We start from the raw sequence: 18,899 nt of genomic DNA on the forward strand, positions 1-18,899 counted from the left end.
AGCCTATTCAAAAATTTTAAAGGGATTTTTCAACATGAGGGTGAACATTTTCTTTGGGTTACTATAATCTGCTACATGCCAGAGTGATTGACAGAGGCTACTCCCTTATTTCTCGCTGTAGTTGTTTGTGTTTCTTTCAGCTTATGTTGTGTTAAGCTTGTAGCTTTCGTGAATCCAGAGGCATGTGGCTTTGAAGAACTGGAGTTAAGCAAAAATTAGACTAGTTTGCTCCCATTCCACAGCTTAAAATCAGGAAGATTATCAGAGAAACAAAGTACAAAAAAAGTACATTCCATCTGTAAATAACAAGTGTCATTATGTGATGCCAATTATAAAAGTTGCCTTCTGGCAGCCACTATAACATGACCTTGTGAAAATGTGACTATCAAAATTCTTCTAGCCAGTACAACATCATAAAAATAAGCAACTTAAATATAGGGGGAAAAAAGCACTTAAGCTTGCTATAGCCTTTGTAACAGTGGACATTTCATATTCCACTTTGGGTGAGTATCAAGCTGACAGTATGCACATTTACTTGATCTTTTATTGAGTCTCAGCTGCCCTTGCCAAATTCTCTTAGAACAAAGTGTTTGTGTGAACATACACATTGGAAGAATAAAAGTAGGAGCAAGCCAAACCTGAAAAACTTCCAGCTCTTCTAAAATGAGTTCTCCACTTGCAGAGAAGTTGGTGGGTAGGACAACAACTTTTTGTATGGTTCCTTGATCTGGAAAAGATCAGAAAAAGTGAGACCAAGTGACAGTGAGAGACAGAAATAAAAAAGCAGATGAACCATTATCAATTATGGATAGAAACCATCAAGGCACTATCACATAGAGAAAGGTAAGAAATGTTCAGTAATTTCTAGGGTTTGGGGTCAGAAAGACTGATGAGATTATTATTTATATAGGAATACTCTATAAGGTATTATTCTCATGTATGAACATGAAAAAATCATGGTACGATTGAGTTACTGCTATCACGTTCTACCCAAAAAGTTCAATCAAATCAGTATCTTCTGTACTAGTTGCTGTACACACAGACAGAGGCAGTACTATCTGATTGTAAAGTTGGACACAGGTAACCAGGAGCTGCTGCAGAATGTAATATATATATTCATATTAATTAAGAAAAATAATGACAACCGATGACATGAAGGGTGAAACCTCCAAAGAATAACTCTACCTACAACTAAATCAAGTAAAAGGAAAACTTTTTATTTATTTTTTTTTCAGGAAAGTCAAACAATAATCAAGTCTGTTACATATTGGTAAGAGTTAATATTTTGGTCCACAAGTGGTGAAGATATTATAGCTACTCTATCATGGCTGCCCTGTCAAAATGCTGTTCCGAGCCTCCCAAATCCACTCAGATCAAAGGAGGAAGGATGGGGCAACGGCAGTGCTTTTGTAGGGTAGATATGGTAAGTGAGAACAAAGGGATGTTTGTGATTGGTTTTCCAAATTTATTTTGTGGAAAGAATATGTGAGATGGAGAGGTCCATCTGTGAAGGCTGTTAAAGGCTGAGACAGCCACTGAAGTATTTCTGAAGTGGCAAAAAAGGCAGACTGTGGGAGAAGCACAAGGACAAGCATTTTTACTTGGAAAAAGTACATAGAATTCCTCTTGACTGAGAGGCCTGGAAATTAGTGTGAGTAGAATAAATTTATTTGCTTGATACCGATTTTGAGGAATGAGACCACATGGTATAGATCTGTTCGGCCTTCAAAAATGTTATGGCTAATATAGACTTGTGTGGTTAGTAAAACATTACTCAGGCACAAAATAGGTAAGTATCTACATGCATTTTTATGAATTTGTAACCAAGGAAAGGAAATCCAGCTTCCTGTTTGGCAATTCATGAGGCAGACAATGTGAACTGAAAAAGGGCAATTTTTCTTTTGCTTTTAAGGTCAGTGACTAAATTCTATGGCAGGAGCTGCAGGGCAAGTTGGTTACTGTAAATAATCTACATCTTCTTATTTCCCTGGAGGAAGTAAACAAATAATAATATCTTTTATTTAAAAAAAAATAATGTTTAGAGCCAGAATATTAATATGTAATGACCTGACCACACACAGAGCACACACAGCAGTATTTTGTGATTTGAACAAAAAAAAAGAAAAGAGAAATTGAAAGCTGTCAATACTTAAAAATGTGTAGCTATCAATTGTACATGTTCAGGGCATGTTTGGCATAAATTTTTCATGAGAATTTTCTATGGAGAACGTTTATTCTCATTATACAATGGCACGATAACCAGTTCCTTCCGAAAAAACTTTACTGAAACTGAATCTTGTGATAGCACAGCTGTGGTCTAGACTGGGTGCCAGTATTAGCAAAGCTGTAAGAACCTGGGAGAGATTTACTAACTGCCAGGACCCACCAAATCTTTAAACTGCTGCAGATGCATCCCTTGTTGGAACTAAGGAGAAGTGTGTGCATGTCTGTATATTTCTGCACTTACTAAAGGGAATAACCCACTCACAAATAGACACAGCTGAGGTCCAGTCTGCCTCTTTGCATCCTTTTTCAGTGGTCTCCCCCTAAGATTAAACTATAACATACAAAATACAGCGTCAGACACGCAGGAAAGGGTTGGAGCCTTTTGGGTTTTGGGTTTTTTTAGAGCTGCCTGCAGTGTCAACTACCTGTGACCCTGATATGCGGGGCACTGAGCATGTTGACAGTGACCTTACCTGCAAAGGAATGTGAGTCTGCTGAGCCTCTGAAGAACTGGTTTATTTCAATGATCCGTTACCACATGCCACACATTTAAAATTCCTAAATTGTCTTTGGTCTTCAAACATTGCCTCAAACTGAAATCACAACCTGAGGGGAGATTTTATCCTGGGCACTGGCACGGAAAATACTGATAATGCCTGACGCCAAGTCCCTGTGTCCTAATAAACTTTCCTACTTGAAAACTAGGTTCCTATCTGCCGTTTTGTCACACCCCAGCAAAATACACAGAGTTGAGGACTGTTTACCTAGGTATTCATTCCCTTTGACTCAGTATTTTATCATACACTTTGGCTCAGTATTGTACTATGAGGGACAGACTGTTGCAGAAAGGAATGTTCCAGTGTTTTAAAGGAATTAGTAAACTTAATACAACATTTGAAATAAATATTCATGTTGGGGAAAGTAGGCAATAAAAAGCTATTCAGTAAGTGCAACCATTTAAAGCTACATAATTCCAACAATACATGGCTTGTAGGCTATAGCCCTCCAATCCTTCTGAAGTTTTTCTACTGTTTCTCAGCCTGCTTCTTATGAAATGCAAAGCGAATATTTGTGCCCAGAAAACACTTCTTATTCCTTATCTCATTAGTACTGATGTCTCCATCATAAGCACAGTAGCTAACAAATCAAGCACTTATCTGTGTCCATGTCGGAAAGCTTATGGTACATCTGAGTTTTCCTATTTCCTTTAATGGCAAGGCAGCAAACTAAATTCCCTGGGTTAGAAGGTAGTTTGGAAAGGATGCATCACTTTGCACTGCAGGAGAAATATGCAAAGTAGCACTGTCTGAGCTGTTTCCCAGTATTTCATAATACATAATCTTTTTTTTGTTGTAAGCCAGGCATAAGAGATCATCAAACAAGTACAAGACACATTTTTTGCATGTTTAGGTCAATGTATGAAATTATGAGCTCATTCTGTAAAAATGATAAAAGTGAACAGGCTGGTTTCCTTTTTATGTGTTACTTCCAGAAATCCACTTGCAAACAGTTCTACACTGTTACGATTTCACACAGTCATGAAAAAAAAAAGCTTTTGTGTCTCCAGTGTATCAATTCACCACTAAAATATATGAAGTGAAGAGGCAGATTTATGCTCACCACTTCCCTGACTTTTCACCAAGAGCTGTTTACAGCTTCGCATCAGCCCAGCAGCTTGTGAGTTGAGAGCAGACGGACAAACAAGAAGGAATCTCCCTCAAGCTGACAGCAAGAAGACAAGGGCAATTCATAATGATTGGTTTTCTGTTTCAAACCTGGTTGAACAACTGCAGTCTCACAGCTTGTCATGGATGACAATGTGACTGAGATCACATTCCATCTGAGAGGACCAAGGAAGAGGGAACGGCAAGGGAGGAAAGTGCTAACATCCTATAGGCTAAAAAATGGTGTAGAGAGTATGCAGAGAGGGAAATTAATGCAGGAAGAAGGCATTTCAATACATGGTCCAAGGAAGGTGAGACAAATAAATAACAAAAAGAAAAATACAAACACCCAAACTTCCTTGAAATACACAGCATTTTATCTCCTATTCTGAGTATCTCCTCCTCTGGAGATATTCAAGACCCACCCAGATGCAGTCCTGAGTAATGTGCTCTGGGCAATCTTGCATTACTGGGGAAGGTGGACTAGATGATCTCTAGAGGTCCCTTCTAACTCTTGACAATTTTGTGATTCTGTGATTCTGGACAGGTATTAATAGGCTAAGTTTCATTGGCTTCATTGGATACCACTTGGACTATGACTGATTACACTAATTCCTGGTCTAGCTGACAGTGGAAAAAGCAAAGAAAAGCTTAATGAACAGCAATGAAAAATACACAGGTCTTTGGCTGGAATCTGTATTACAGAAGCTGAATCTGCAAGTCTGAGTTTAAATCTCATTCTCTGAACTTCTACTGGCTTTTGTTCCCCAGCCCTAAGTGAATACTGCAGTTGTAAATATTGTGATCCTCAAAGAGAGTCAAGACCCATCCACCCCTGAGCCACATCAAATTGAACAACAAATTAAAAAAAAAGGTGACTTTTCCACATCATAGAAACATGTCTGTAGTGGACACTGCTACACTGCCAGCACTTTCACATAGGCTTCCTGCAGTAATCCTTCTCCCTGATGTGTCAGACATTGTTGGAGGCCCTTTGAAAACTCTTCTCCATGTTGTACCTGTCAGCCTGATGGCAGTGTAATTATTTTTGGCCTCTAATCTGAGTCGAACCTGATGCAAACATACAATAACAAAAAAAGAAAGCAAAGAGTTTGCAGAATGCTTAACATCTTAAATGCTTAAAATTGAGAAAATGTTGAGTCTCAGCAGAACACCTGAAATGGTGGCAGGTTAGCAGTCAGGGCTGAGAACCAAGTCCTCTCATCTCTGCTGTTCTTAGGTGTCTGCTCTAAGTCAGGGCTCCCGCCAACAGCCACATAACCTCTCTGTGCTTCAGTTCACTTATCTGTCAAATGGGTGTAATTTTTTTCCAGCTCATATTACTGCTCTGAAATTTTCTAAAGTAATTTGAAGCTGCAACAAAGACCAAAAAAGCAGATACAAATGTCTGATGAGCTCACACTTGAGGGCAAAACTGTCACATAGCCCTACCTTGGTCAAGCTTCTGGGACAAGCTATGAGCTTGTTTAAACAAAAACTGAATACGGAATATTAAGTAGGTGGAGGAATGCCTTCTTAACTTACATATCTTAAAAGGCTACAAAAAGGTTTTGGATGAGTTGGCCAATGAAAGATTTTTAATGACTCAGGCAATATGACCAAGAGGAAGAAGAAAACCTTGCCTGCTGCCTGTTGTGCTGCTGTGATACATCATCTTCCCAAGCTCAGTCACGAAGCTGTAGCCAGAGAATCTACGGGAGGGAAATCTGCTCTTCTGACCAGATTATCTCTCTCCCTTAGAACCTGTAGCTCATTACATGATTTTGGCTATTGCATTACTGGAGGGTACTGTTGTCAGCAAGGATTGGTTTTCTAAAAAGACAGACATCATCTAACACCATGAAAACAAGTATTACAAAGTTATGCTCTGAAGGCACTTACTGCATCCAGTATTTGAAAATAACTGTTGCATCAGAGAGGAAAAGATAATAAGAGACATCATGCCACATCAGATGCATGTGGCCCACATTAATCATCTGAATAAGCCACACTGAAATTTGAAGTGCCTTTTCATGACAGTCACTTAGATCTCTTTCCACAGAAACATATCCTATCTTCATAGCAAGGAGGTAAAAAAAATCCTATTGGTGCCCATGGCTGTTTAATGTACCCAAGTTTGACCCAGACATTTAAATATTTTCATAACACCAAGAGCAATAAAAAAACCCATGCATAATCTTTTGGTTGCGTAATCTACGTGTACTTTGACCGAAGGCTTTCGTACTGCAAGCAGTAGGTGGTGCTTAAAAAATAAATATTAATCTCAGGAAAATGTTCTCATGCTGTTTTACTGCCGTTCTTAAAACTCAGATGGGAAACCAGCTACCAAAGGATAAATGGAAAATGTTGAAAACTTTGGTTCTTTACATATAACTAAAATGACATATTATGTTATTACATAGTGCATAGGGAAAAACTGTCATCAGCATCATCCTTGTCAAACATGCTAATGAGTGATTACATTATATCCAAGTAAATTGTCCCTCAAGTTTCCGTTTAGGTAGAGGAGGTACACAGCACTTGTCCATTGTAGCACTGCTTTCTATGGTTAAAACTTCCTCCTTACTCTAAATCAACTCATTTCAGAGAGGGTGAAGAGATCCTTTTGGGTGGGCTTAACAAAACTTGCATGTTTTTTTAAGTGCTTTGGGAGTTTTCAGGTTGAAAAGCACAGGGAAAATAAGAGATAATTATCATTTCATAAGAGGGTGGAATGCTGTAAGAACAATGTCCCTGGGATTTATTTTGTTAGCTATGTAGGCTAGCAAGGGAGAAAAGCAAAAGCAGCATATTAACTTTGGGCACAGACCAGCCCCTGTGAGCTCAGCACTTTTGTCTGGGGGCGCAAAGGAAACACTGTATTTAGTTCCCATTAATGTGAAAAAAATTGTACAGCTGCCTATACCCTCCCATGCCATGGCTACATGATGAAAACCACTGCAGTTCTTGGAGCTTTATACTTCTGTTATTCTTCACTTGCATCCAGGCACTGATTTATTACTGAGGCTATAGAGGAGGAAAAGAAGAAAAGCTAAACATTTTGTGTGTTCTGCATCTGGCAAGACATAAAACACTCCAATTTCAAGCATGAGACAGGTCACTGACAGTGACAGACACGGCTAGCAACATCTCAGTTCAGCAGCAGTAACTCATCATCCAAGCTGACTGTAATTGTCACCAGGTGTCAAGTCCCATTGTCTCCGGTTGTGGGGCTCCAGGCTCCCAAGGAAATTATCACGTGAAATTCTCCTATACAATGTGGTTTTTGCATTTGCAGGGACGAACTGACACCAAAGCAAATCCCCTCTGCATTCCTTTTGACAGTTAATATCTCTATCAAATCCTCCTGAATCTCACAGAAAGCAGAAAATAAAGAAAAACAGTTTCTCCTTTCAGTGGCTGAAACTTGATCACTTTTATTTAAAAGGGCTGAGATCCAGTAACATACATTGAACCTTCTGAGGAAGACCTTGGAAGATATTAATGTCCTGTGCCCTACTTAAGAAAATAATGCCTCCTCTCCAACTAACTAGAAAGCAGACATTGATCCTTGTCCCAAGTGTGATATGGAAGATAAAGCAATGAATAGAAAATATCAAGAGCTGCTGTTTCCGTATTTGTCTGTGAGGAACCCTGTGCTTATTCACAGAAGAGAATTAACAACACTTAAGAATAAGTGAGTTATGTCAATGTTTTTAATGAACCACAGGTATATGTGTAAGGCCACACTGATCACCTAAAAGCAGTCAGAAGCTAATCAAAGTACAAAATTAATTGAACTGTATATCTTGCTGAATTATGGAAATGCTAAATATCAGTATTATGCATTTGCAAGCACATCTCAAATATTCAGTGCATTTCCAGTATTAACTATCACTGCTACATTAAGAATCCTATTTTGGTTGAAAACGTATGTCTTACCCTTTCTAGTAATCTTTAGTAAAATTTTCCTCCAATTTTATAGAGCATTTTAAAACATTTGTGCCACTATATTAAAAAAAAAAACCAACAAAACCAACATAAAATGTCCATTTGAATAATCTGTATTAGCCTACCAGACTCTTACTCTGGATAAACAGTGATTTGACAAGGAACAAAGCTAACAGAAAACCAAACCTTCTCTTTTACTAAGAGTTCTTGTGGAGTTCTATAACAGTAGTAGGGACAATATGTATTAGCACTTCTGGTCTTTCTCCAGTAGTGTACAAAGATTATTTACTTCTGTAGGAAAGGAGGAAAAATACCATAAAGAATCCCAAAGTGAAGAACTGTGGTTAGATTAATTAAAGTAAAATCTGGTTACAGGTTAGGGAGGGGGAAAAAAAAATAACACCCTTTCCTAATTAGCTTAATTTGATAGTTCCCCATGACTCTGCAAGCAAGATTAAAAAAATCTTCAAGAACACCTTAAAAGTAATTTATCAACTGCCAACCAAGAAAACAAAAATACCCAAACCAAAACCTGAAGAAATTCCTAATTTTCCTAAATTCCATTACTCAGAGCTCCTCTATCCTGAGTATACCTTACAGTATATTAAGCATTCACAGTGCAGTTGATGGCGACCTGGCAAGCGTTTGACACAAGAACGTGAACAAAGCATTTTTGTTTTCCTGTTTCCTTTCATTGAAATGCAGAAGCTGTAGGCTGGATGGGGGCCTCTAGAAGTCCAGTCCCCCATTCAAAGCAGGTCCAATTTGAGCAGGTTGCTTGGACCCTTGTGGGTTTGGGTTTTAAATCTTTGAGGAAGAAGAATTCACAGCTTCTCTGGGCCCTTGTTCCACTGTTTAACCACAATAACAGTTTAAAAAACCCAAACCACTCTTTCCCTTATATCTAATTGCAATGTCTCACTTGGCAACTTGTGTCTGTTGCCTCTCTCCCTGATACCAAGCACTTTGAGAAAAGTCCAGATCTGTTTTTTCCCAAGAGATAGTTGTCAAAAGCAATACAGTCTCCTCTTAGCTTTCACTGAATAAACCAAATTCTTTCAGCCTCTTCTCATACATCACACACTACAGTCCCTCAACTGGTCCTGTTCTGTTATGTCAATGTTTTCCTTGGACTGGGGAGCCCACGACTGGACATGGTACTCCTGACAGGAGCTGAATACAGGGGCAGAATCCCTTCCAGCAATCCACTGGTTGGATACACTCTGCTAACAGAGTACAGTATGCAGCTGGCCTCCTTCAGGACAAGGCACCCCACTGATTTTGACACTTGGGCAAGTTTTTCTAAGAAGAGTTCCTTTTAATCCTGCCCCTACAGAAGCCTGACATTCTTGAGAAATTTTTCAGCACCAGCTTCCTAAATCTATTATAACAGGATGGTTATTCCCAGCCCCATGTGAGTTTGCTGGCAAATGCAGCTATTCTACAAGCAGAACACTACCAGGACCCCGATAAAATGTCAAGCATAAAAGCAATGCAAGCCATCTCTATAATTATTTTCTGATGTTCAGACATATATATTTGTTCTCCTGGAGTTCTTTTCCTTTGTTCTACTTGAAACCATCTGTAGTAAAAAATATTAGCCTCTGTGCCTATCAGCCTATAATGCCCTGTTAAGCCAGCAGGAGTTTCAGATGTGAATGAATTGTTGGGTCTACTCAAGAGTACCACTCCACTTGTCTGCTTCAATCAGAAGAGTGTGATTAATATCTGAATATTTTAAAAAATCAAATTGATCAGTACGAGAATCAATTGGCCTGCTCCCTGCAGACTTCAGAAGCATAGCACCAGATCAAATTTGATGTAACTAAAACCAAAATGTATGCTGTATTAGTCGGAAATTGTTTTAGAATAGTTGGATCAAATTATTTGTGTCCACTACTACCAGGACTCCAACCATTTGTTTCTTTTTCTCTGCTAAATGCTTCTATATTTTAAATTTTTTTTGTTTGGTTTTGGTTTGGTTTTTTGGAAAGAAGTTGTTATTTCTGCCTTTGTAACATCCTGATCAGGTTGTGTTTTCTTCAGAAGTAGCTTACACAGCCTATATTAGATAATGATTATGAGAGTATGCAAAACAATGCAAAGCCAGATTTTGGTATTTTTACTCATGTTAAAGAACATAAAATTCTGATGTGAGAAGTGTTATAATTTAGATAGAATAAAATATACACTATTGTTGATTCCTGTCTCAAAATTCCAATTTTATCTCTTGCACATAATTAACGGCTACGGGAAACATAAAAATGCACAGAAAAGAAGAGCATAATCTATGGATTTCTAGAGACATTTTTGTAGACGGCAAATACGTTCAAACGTTTCTGAAAGCTATGAATTGTATAGATTGGAGTTGATTGCAAATTATAATGCAATGGAGGAAAACGACTGTTGCTAAGTTTGTCTTACCTGTTCCAAGAAACAAGACATGGTATTTTCCATCAGCAGCATTCACTCGATCCACAGCAATCTTTGTATACTTGTAGTCGGCTCCTATCCGGATGATTAATGGCCTCTTGTGTATTGGGTAAATGGGATTAAACATCAAAGGGTGATTTCTGATGAAGGTCACAACGTCATCTGGAAACTCTTTGGTTGTCCTCATATTAGGTGTGAAGGCTCCTCCTGGACACTGTAAGAAACATGCACAGCAATGCTTAACAATACTTAGCATCTTCCAGAAAGTTTTCATCTCCAAGTAATTTACAATTATTGAGAGATAGTTGACAAAGCAGGTTTCTGAAGGAGCACTTCAGACTCTGACTGAAAGTAATTATGTTCCAGTAAGGGGAATGAAGTGCTTGAATAGCCATGCTTTTAACTCCCATCAATTCAGATAAAGCAAACACAAACATATTTTTGCACTTTCAAAGCTGAGCTTGATGGCAAAGATCCATACTTCTGGACCTGTTTCCATATTCTTTGTTTCCAAACTGCCTGTTGAAAAAGAATATCCAAGCGATTGCTAGGGGAAGATACCAAACTTTTGTGGCTAGTTTGTTACAGATTGAGTACAAAGGCAAAAGGTAAAATCTGATATTAACTTTAATTTGTTCAATATAATTTAGTCATTATGTTGATTACAAAATGGTGGAAGGGCCTGTAATTCATCCTCATTTGAAAAAAACAATAATATTGAGTTGATGAGGGGGTCCCATGGCAACTTATTTACATCTGAGAGGACTGACTGACCACAGGATTTTGTCAACACTTCCCATATGCTTGAGAAATGGCAGAGGTCCATAAATACTCTGAATGTTACTTTACATGTGATGAAGAACCATCCAAATAATCAGCCCTCAAGCATCCTGAACCTCATGAGGAAACAGTATTGATCTTAGAAATCGGAAGTGTTTCCTAAAAGTGAAACTTAAAGAAGATTGTGGGAAGAAATCAGGAGCTATGTGAGTAACGCGTACAATGTTCTGGATATAATGAATTTATTTCAGTCACCGTTACCACACTTCCTATTGCTGCTCCTGAGCTTTCATTTTACCCCTTACCAGATTTCTGAGCTGTGAAACTCCTCAGAGTATCGTAGCTATTCAGAAATATTTCAACACAATATTCTTCCAGACAGAAAATGTTGTTTTGTTCAACAGGAAGCATTTAATGGCAACTTGTTTGATGAGGAACATTCTTACATCTAGGGTGGAATTTCTGGTCAAAACCACAGATCGAAAAATAGCTAGCAGCTTAGGGAGAGATTTACCTCACCTGGCTTCTACTGTCTCAAAGTCAGGCATTTATTCTTAGTTAGCCTTCTAGGTTTCCTCTCTAGTCAGTAATTCAGACTAGAAGCCCTGCTTTTAGATGGCTAAAATTACACAAAATGAATCATGCTCTGAGAAACTAGGAAACTCACTGGGTATATATAAGTCATGTGCCCAACCTAGCTGATGCAAGCAAACATTAGAATCTGGGTCTTTACCTCCCAGGGGATCCCTCTAACCATCAGGCAGGAATTCCTGTTCAACCTTCACTGCTAAAAGTGGTTCCATCTTGTGCACATAATTAGCTATTCATTGGGCAATTCCAGGAACAAAGTAGAGAGAAGACTGTAGCCTTATCCCAGGCTTTAGAATCATCTTCTGGGTCAATTAAGATTTAATTATTTATAAGAAGTAGAGCAGCTCTGGTAGGAATTCTTTAAAAGAAAGTGCTCTGGAATAAGTTATCTTCAGGAAGAAGAGCTAGAACTCAGCTCTTTTTGGGTCTCTTTTCCCATCTAACATACTTGACAAGTAATTATTCTGGACTCTTCCTTATCCTGAGGGTTTTGGTTTGGTTCTCATTAGAAATGACACTCCATGCTAGCCCTCTTAGCCCTCTAAGCCCTCATATTGAATTCTAAATATTTGCTTTGCTCTACTCCTTCCCTCTGTTGCACTTCCCTCCACGGTCTTCCAGGAAATGTATGGAGCTATCTGCTAAGCTTAGCAACAAATGCAGAAAAACTCCCTGTCTTCATAAATTTGTAGTCTATTAGCAAGATTATTCTACTTGGTAGTGATCTGCCAGACCCTAGTTCCTCTCCAGAGAGATTCTGTTTCATGAGCGGTTCAAATTAAACTTTCCTGTCCCACACAGCTCAGTTAAAATATGACTTTCTCTGATACTTTCTCTCCTTTCATTCTTGAATTGGAGATCATAAGACCTTTGCGATTTCCTGCAAAAATCTCTGTGCTATGGTTCACCCCAATATGACCCTAAAAACTTACATTATATTGCTGTTCTGAGCAAAGACTTAACAAACTTCTTTTAATCAACTAATCCCTTTGCTATCACCCGTATAAACCATTGAGAAGCAAAAGACATTACTGAAGAACCCTGTAAGCTCTCCCTTTCCTAGAGGGATTGAATGTGTATCCTTCACACCTCATTCAAGGACTTGGCTACATAATAATTGTGTTCACAGTTGATCACCATGCAGTTAGATTGCAGAGAAAAAGAATTCTTAGATTTACAGCAGATCCCCCAGCATGCTGTAGGTATAAACACTATTTCTGTAAACTCTGAAAAATGGAAACTATCCTCCAACATCACTGAATTTAATAGCAACTTGCCAATTTTGCAATTTTTTTCCCCTTTCTTTTTCCATAAGTAAGTTTTGCTTGTGGAGAAATAAGAAACCATTGGTATTTAGTGAAGGGCAGCCAAACACTGCGGAGTTGATCATGGCCAAATGAATGTATTGCTTTATTTAATCCTACTGAAGCTACACCAAAGCCTTTCCACTGTTTATCAAAGTACCCTGACACAATGAAGGCTCATTTCCCTCCAGAGGTTTAGTACGAGTATCTCTTTGGGAAACTGTAAAGTAGGATTTCTATGTAAAAAAAAAAAAAAAAGTCATCCCTGTCTAGTACAGCATCCCAGAAGTTGCAAAAAACCTACTTTTCAGAAGAAAGAGCTTCATACTGCATAGCCTGGAAACATGGCTATTCAAAGTTAACCGTTTGAACACAAATTCCAAGCAGCTAAAAAACCCCTAAGTCCTGAATTTTACAGATGCTTTGACACAACTGAAAAACAGAGTTTGTGGCATGCATTTAAAAGTGGAACTTTTTAGTAGTAAAATAAAAGCAAAGCCAAAGAAGTTCCATCTTAGAAAATATGCCCTTAAGATACTGTATAATTGTGAGGAAGCACTGCAAAGCCAGTGATCAGAAAACCAGCAATGATCATCTTAAAAGAATCTATTTTGCCTTTATTTTTTGTGTGAGCTACAATCTAGGAATTGATCTTCAAATTCAGATCTCATTGGCACATCTGAAAAATGTTGATAATTTCTGTCACCATGTTAGATCCAAATCTGGATGTTCTTTTTCCCTTTCCATTGTGTTGCCCAATTTCTTTAGGCCCATCCTCTGAATATCTCTGAATACCTCCTCAGCGTCCATGAGGCAAACCAAGAATAACATGGCAGTAGTTGTGGAAACACATACCAATACAATAGTATGAAGCAGTGTGAAACTGAAACTCTGAAATGGGATTAATGACAAGAGTGTGAAAGTTCCCGTTTAAATGGACCATTTTAATTTTTTTTTTTATTTTTTTCTGGTGAAGTTTAAGCTTAAAGCCTCAGTGAGATCATGAGATTAGAGATGTACAAATTAATTGCAAAGCAAGAATAATGCTAGCATTAGACTTTAGAGGAATATCAGGTATTGATTATCTAATTCTAGAGATCTGGGAACATGAAGTCCTAAATCTTACAGCCAGTGATAATTGCACTAAAATATCATAAAGAACAGTGTGAACAGGGAGAGCTGTTCCATGTATCTGTGCAGTGGTGTACAAGAGAGAAAGAAAGAAGATCTGCAGCATAAAGGTGAACATGAATGAAACAGTGATATGGATACAAGTTCTTGCAGTGACTTGCCAAATTAAAATAAAATTTAATTCCCTATGATCAATGGAAAAGCATAAAAGTGTTAATCTGAAAAAAAATTATAACTACATCATTGGGAAATTATTTATGATTCTGTGCATACTTACATCATTTTGACACTTAAGAAACTGCAAGATTTCATAGGAATCAACAAAAATCCACACTACCATGCTTCATTTAGCAAATATGAATTTAGAGATGATTTTAGAGAAAGTTCATATATTCTTCACTAAAGCTGGATATATTAGACCTCATATTTCTGCTAAATCTATATTAAGAATAATGCAAATAATTAAATAGAGACAAAACTGCATCAGCAGTAATTTTTATACACTGTAAAGGTGAAAATTAAAAAAAAAAAAGAAATTGTTTAAAATCTTTAATGGGACATTATTGTAAACTTGGACACAAAGCTAGCTGTGATGGTGTGCAGAATTTATTGGAAGATTCTTACTACCCCTGATACAGTAGTGCTGAAGAAAGTGCTGAAAAATTTTCAAAGCATACAAAATACATTCTTAACAAGGAGGACTAGTATGAACTCATTGGCATGAAAACTCATTTATTTCTAGGTCTCTCATCTAAGATTTAGTACCCCATAGGGTATTAGAGCTAGTCAAGTGACAAGTCCCAGAAGCCTTGTTCTCCTGCTGTATCTCCCAAGCATCTCAGCAGAGCTGCAAAACTTTAAAGAACTGCAGAAAATTCATACAGATGGAAGACAGACTTACAGACGTTTGGGTCCAGACTAGAATACACTCATGATGCAGTCTTTGCATGGTTATTTATTTAGCTATCTTTTGCTCAAATATATACAAAACATGTAAATGTAAACAATATGGCTGCCATTTAATGAAACAATTCTTACTACCTTGTGAGCAGAAAGAGCAAAAATAATTGACATTATACATTACTTGATTCTCTAGAAGATTTCCAGATACCACATTATTTGTATGGCAAACTGAGAAGCAAACAAAATTGTTCTGAACTGTACTAAGTGTTTTAGTCACATACAGTCCATTTTCCTGGAACAAATAGTATTTATTATGTATTAAACACAGACAAGTAATTGGCAAGCCTGCATAAACATCTTTGTACTCACTGTGCCAGGTCGCGGGTACGGAATTCTGCCCTGATATGGAATCAGCTGGTGGTTTGGGCCCTCCTTGTGTGCAAATGGCCCGTTGAACACAGTCTGTATGTCAGATAGATGATATACGCACACAGCTGAGCCTTTAAATATGGAGCTGGAAGACCATATGAAAAAGTTAGTATCACAACCTACCAAGTTTTGTATAGCTTTTCCATAGTTTTGCATGGTCCAGAAATGCAAGATAACTCTAAAATAATATATTTAAGACCATTTGATGCTTCTGTAGCATGGATTTAATACATTTGAAATAAACTAGTTTCTTTTCCCAATATACGTAACTTCTCCTTAAGACCTAGCACCTTTCTGAAGAGTCAACTGAAAAAAGTGAGAAGGTACTGCTGGTGGAGTAAGAAAATTTCCTAATATTGAATGCAAAAGAAATGTAATCTGGCCGCAGTTATATCAATGGCAAAAATATTGCTGACTTCAGTGAGACAGGAGTTTTATAAACTTTGTAATGCCAAGCTCAGCACAGGTTTCCAGATTTCCCTACCACTATATTAACCACAAGAACTCCATGAGCCTCCTCAAATACACAGCTAAAATATTAATCAAAACATCCAGTACAATTGCAGTTGGTTAGATCACTACAATCATTTGCCAGTTTTTCTAAGCAAAATGGGGACAGGTTGTGGCTGTAAAGGAAATACTCCCATACTGTCCTCAATTCCACCCACAAAACTGATCTTACAAATACCCCTTCAAAAGACCTGGAGTTTAATGCTCCTGAGGGGAGGTTGGCAGGTCACCTATGAGAAGGGCATTTTTCCCACTGCTCAGGGTTCAGCAACAGACTCAGAAGTTTCCTCAGCTAGAACAAGCCCTGAATGGCTCCCATTGTCCCATGACGATGGAGGGCACTAGGGGAAGAATTTCCAGATTGATGCTAAGGCTGACTGGAATGAATTAATTCCCCTCACCCTTCCCCCCCCCCACTGCATATAACATTTGGGATATTTATCCTAAGCACGTGGAAAATCCAGACAGTCTGAAATCTGTCTGATGTTAACTGTAGGACAAAGATAATCCAAATAACCCTCTGTTCTCAACTGAAAAACAAAAACAAACCCAAAAACCCACACTCCTGAAAAAACCTGAAAACAATACACATAGTATCTAAAAAAGGAAAGCACAATCCACATTGCTCTCAGCTATATATGGATTAACAGAATGAACCTTTTAGATGGATTACAGTATTTGTGGAAATTTTATTAGGTATTAATAAGTTTTGAGAAATGCACTTAATCTTTCCATATGTTCTATGTTAGATTTACAGCAGGTTATGCCACCAAAAATAATTTGCTTCTCTATGGTTTAGATAGAAGTACCCATAGTTACTACTCAGTGGGATGTTTCTCTCTTGCTACTGCTATGAGTTGGAAGACTACAAAGGTGAAGAAAAGGGAACTGCTAAGGAGTAAAAATCATTATGATTGCTGTATTTAACTAGGCAACATATCCAATCCAATCTATAGTCAAACAAAGAGCAAGTAAGCATAGACCATGTGGTTCATGATAACAGAAACACGAGTGTAAAAAATTCAATAGAGAAAATAGCTGGAGAGCCAGGAAAAAGTGAATTTTTGTCCTTGTTGTCACCTTATATGGTCCTGTGATTTAAACCTCATTTCCATTGCAGTAATACCAGGAGAATTAGGTAAAAGTATTTCCAGCTCAGGCATGTTGCATCCTCAACCTAATCGTAAGTGTGGTTCCACTGCTAAGCATAACCTCAGCATTTTCTCCTTCTGTGCAGTTGAAATCATAAAATGTAGACAGGGCCAGATGTTTACAAGCTATGGGATTTTTTTTTTTTTTCCCCGATTAAATATCATAAAATCCTATTTTCCTGGTTGGTTTACATATTTGAGAAAGCCGAACCCTGGATCCACATGAAAAAAGACAGCAAAGTATATTGGGAAATAATATTTTTTCATGCAAGGATTTTTTTTGCTAGAAATTGCTATTAAAGAAATTACTAGTAATAAGTTATATAATTTTCTAATTTGATCAAATAAATTACATGAAATTTAAAAATAAGCAAAAGTCTTTGCAGTGATGTAATAACAGCTAAATAATACAGAACAGCATGTCAGAAACCAGTAAGCAGTGACTATTTCTACTCTGTATACCAGCACTATGTGGTGAGGGCAAGAGAAAAGTGAAAAAAATAAAGGCAGAGATAGCAGAACTTGTTGGTCCACCTGTTGCTATATCTTTGTGGACCTTCAGCACAGTAAGCCATACATAGCACTTTCACTGCCTTTGGGAGCTCACTGATTGTTTTCTAAACTGGACAGTGAGTGAATACTACTGATTGATAATGGGGAGCTTAAGTCTGCAAGGAGGTGACCAAATGCCACACAAGCTTGTCTTTTCGTAGCCAACTGAAGCTGACATGGGTTATTTGCCATCTGTGCGATCATCTGTGAGCCGAGAGTCTGGAAATCATTTGTATGAATTCATGTAAGAATCCCCGGTTTGATCCTTCAGGGTGCTGTATGTCCTTCAGGAGGTGTTAAGTGCTCTCAGATGCCACATAAGTTCACTGCACTGAACCTCTTTAGCTTTCCTCTGCTGAATGGTAACAAGTGACCCTCCACAGAAATGTTTTCCCAGTGCCAGCTGACAGTATGCCAGGGAGCAGTTTGCTCCAAGCAGAACAGCAGCACAGCTCCAACATGGATACTAACAGTAGTGATACTGAGACTGTGTGCAAAGAATGGCTGCAGGAGACACAAAATTGCACAGAAGAGCCTTAACCACAAACCATCACTTTTAGTTTTCCTATAGGGAACTGGGCAGTTCAGAAAGGCTTGTTGGTTTATTTATTTTTGTTTTCAAATCTCTCCATTTACCTTGATGTTGTAAAAATTCCATACACAAGTGTTGTTCTGGGGTTATCTGTCTCTAAAAGAAACACATCCTCTGTAAGAAAGAAAAGAAAAAAGAAAAAATATTTTTAATATTAATAAAAACTTTATTTTCCAGTGTAATTTATGACTTTATTCCTGCTGAAGTCAACAGTAGTTTTGTCTCAGACTTGAATGGGAAAAAAGCAGACTTATCATATGAATGGAACATATGCATAAATCTAGCATTTGAACATTCAGAAACAGATTTGGAAATTAACTCCATGCCATCTAGCCTTATGAAGACAGAAGGCAAATAATTTCAAATATGTTCAGGATCCATTTCTCACAATTCTCTCTGCTGGATCCCATTCCAGCAGGTTATTTAACAGTAGGCAAGCATTTAAGTTGCAGTAGGTCAAAGATGAAGAGTTCCCATAGATGGATGTAATCCAAAGCAGGACAATTAGGTGTTTCATCATCCAGTACACACTCTAGATGCCCTCAGTTGCTCATTTTTAACATATGAATGACACAATTTTGCAGTGAAGACACTGAAAGATATAAAAATCTCAGCTTCTGTTGTGTAGGGATTTATTAACTGCACTATGTAAAGCTGTACCTCACTGAACTGAATTTGCCCT

General features: G+C 37.8%; 1 protein-coding gene across 1 annotated transcript in view; it reads right to left on the reverse strand.

Moving 5' to 3' along the window:
• Positions 1 to 18,899, reverse strand: part of SEMA3C (semaphorin 3C) — a 122,908-nt gene that overhangs the window by 15,119 nt on the left and 88,890 nt on the right. Inside the window, exons 10-13 of the mRNA XM_051636380.1 lie at positions 18,262 to 18,331; positions 15,353 to 15,497; positions 10,266 to 10,488; positions 639 to 727 (exon numbers count right to left, since the gene is read on the reverse strand). Coding sequence (XP_051492340.1) covers positions 639 to 727; positions 10,266 to 10,488; positions 15,353 to 15,497; positions 18,262 to 18,331 — 527 coding nt within the window. The remainder of the gene's footprint in view (positions 1 to 638; positions 728 to 10,265; positions 10,489 to 15,352; positions 15,498 to 18,261; positions 18,332 to 18,899) is intronic.

Source organism: Apus apus, chromosome 1 (assembly GCF_020740795.1).
Source record: "Apus apus isolate bApuApu2 chromosome 1, bApuApu2.pri.cur, whole genome shotgun sequence".
Lineage (NCBI taxonomy): Eukaryota > Metazoa > Chordata > Aves > Apodiformes > Apodidae > Apus > Apus apus.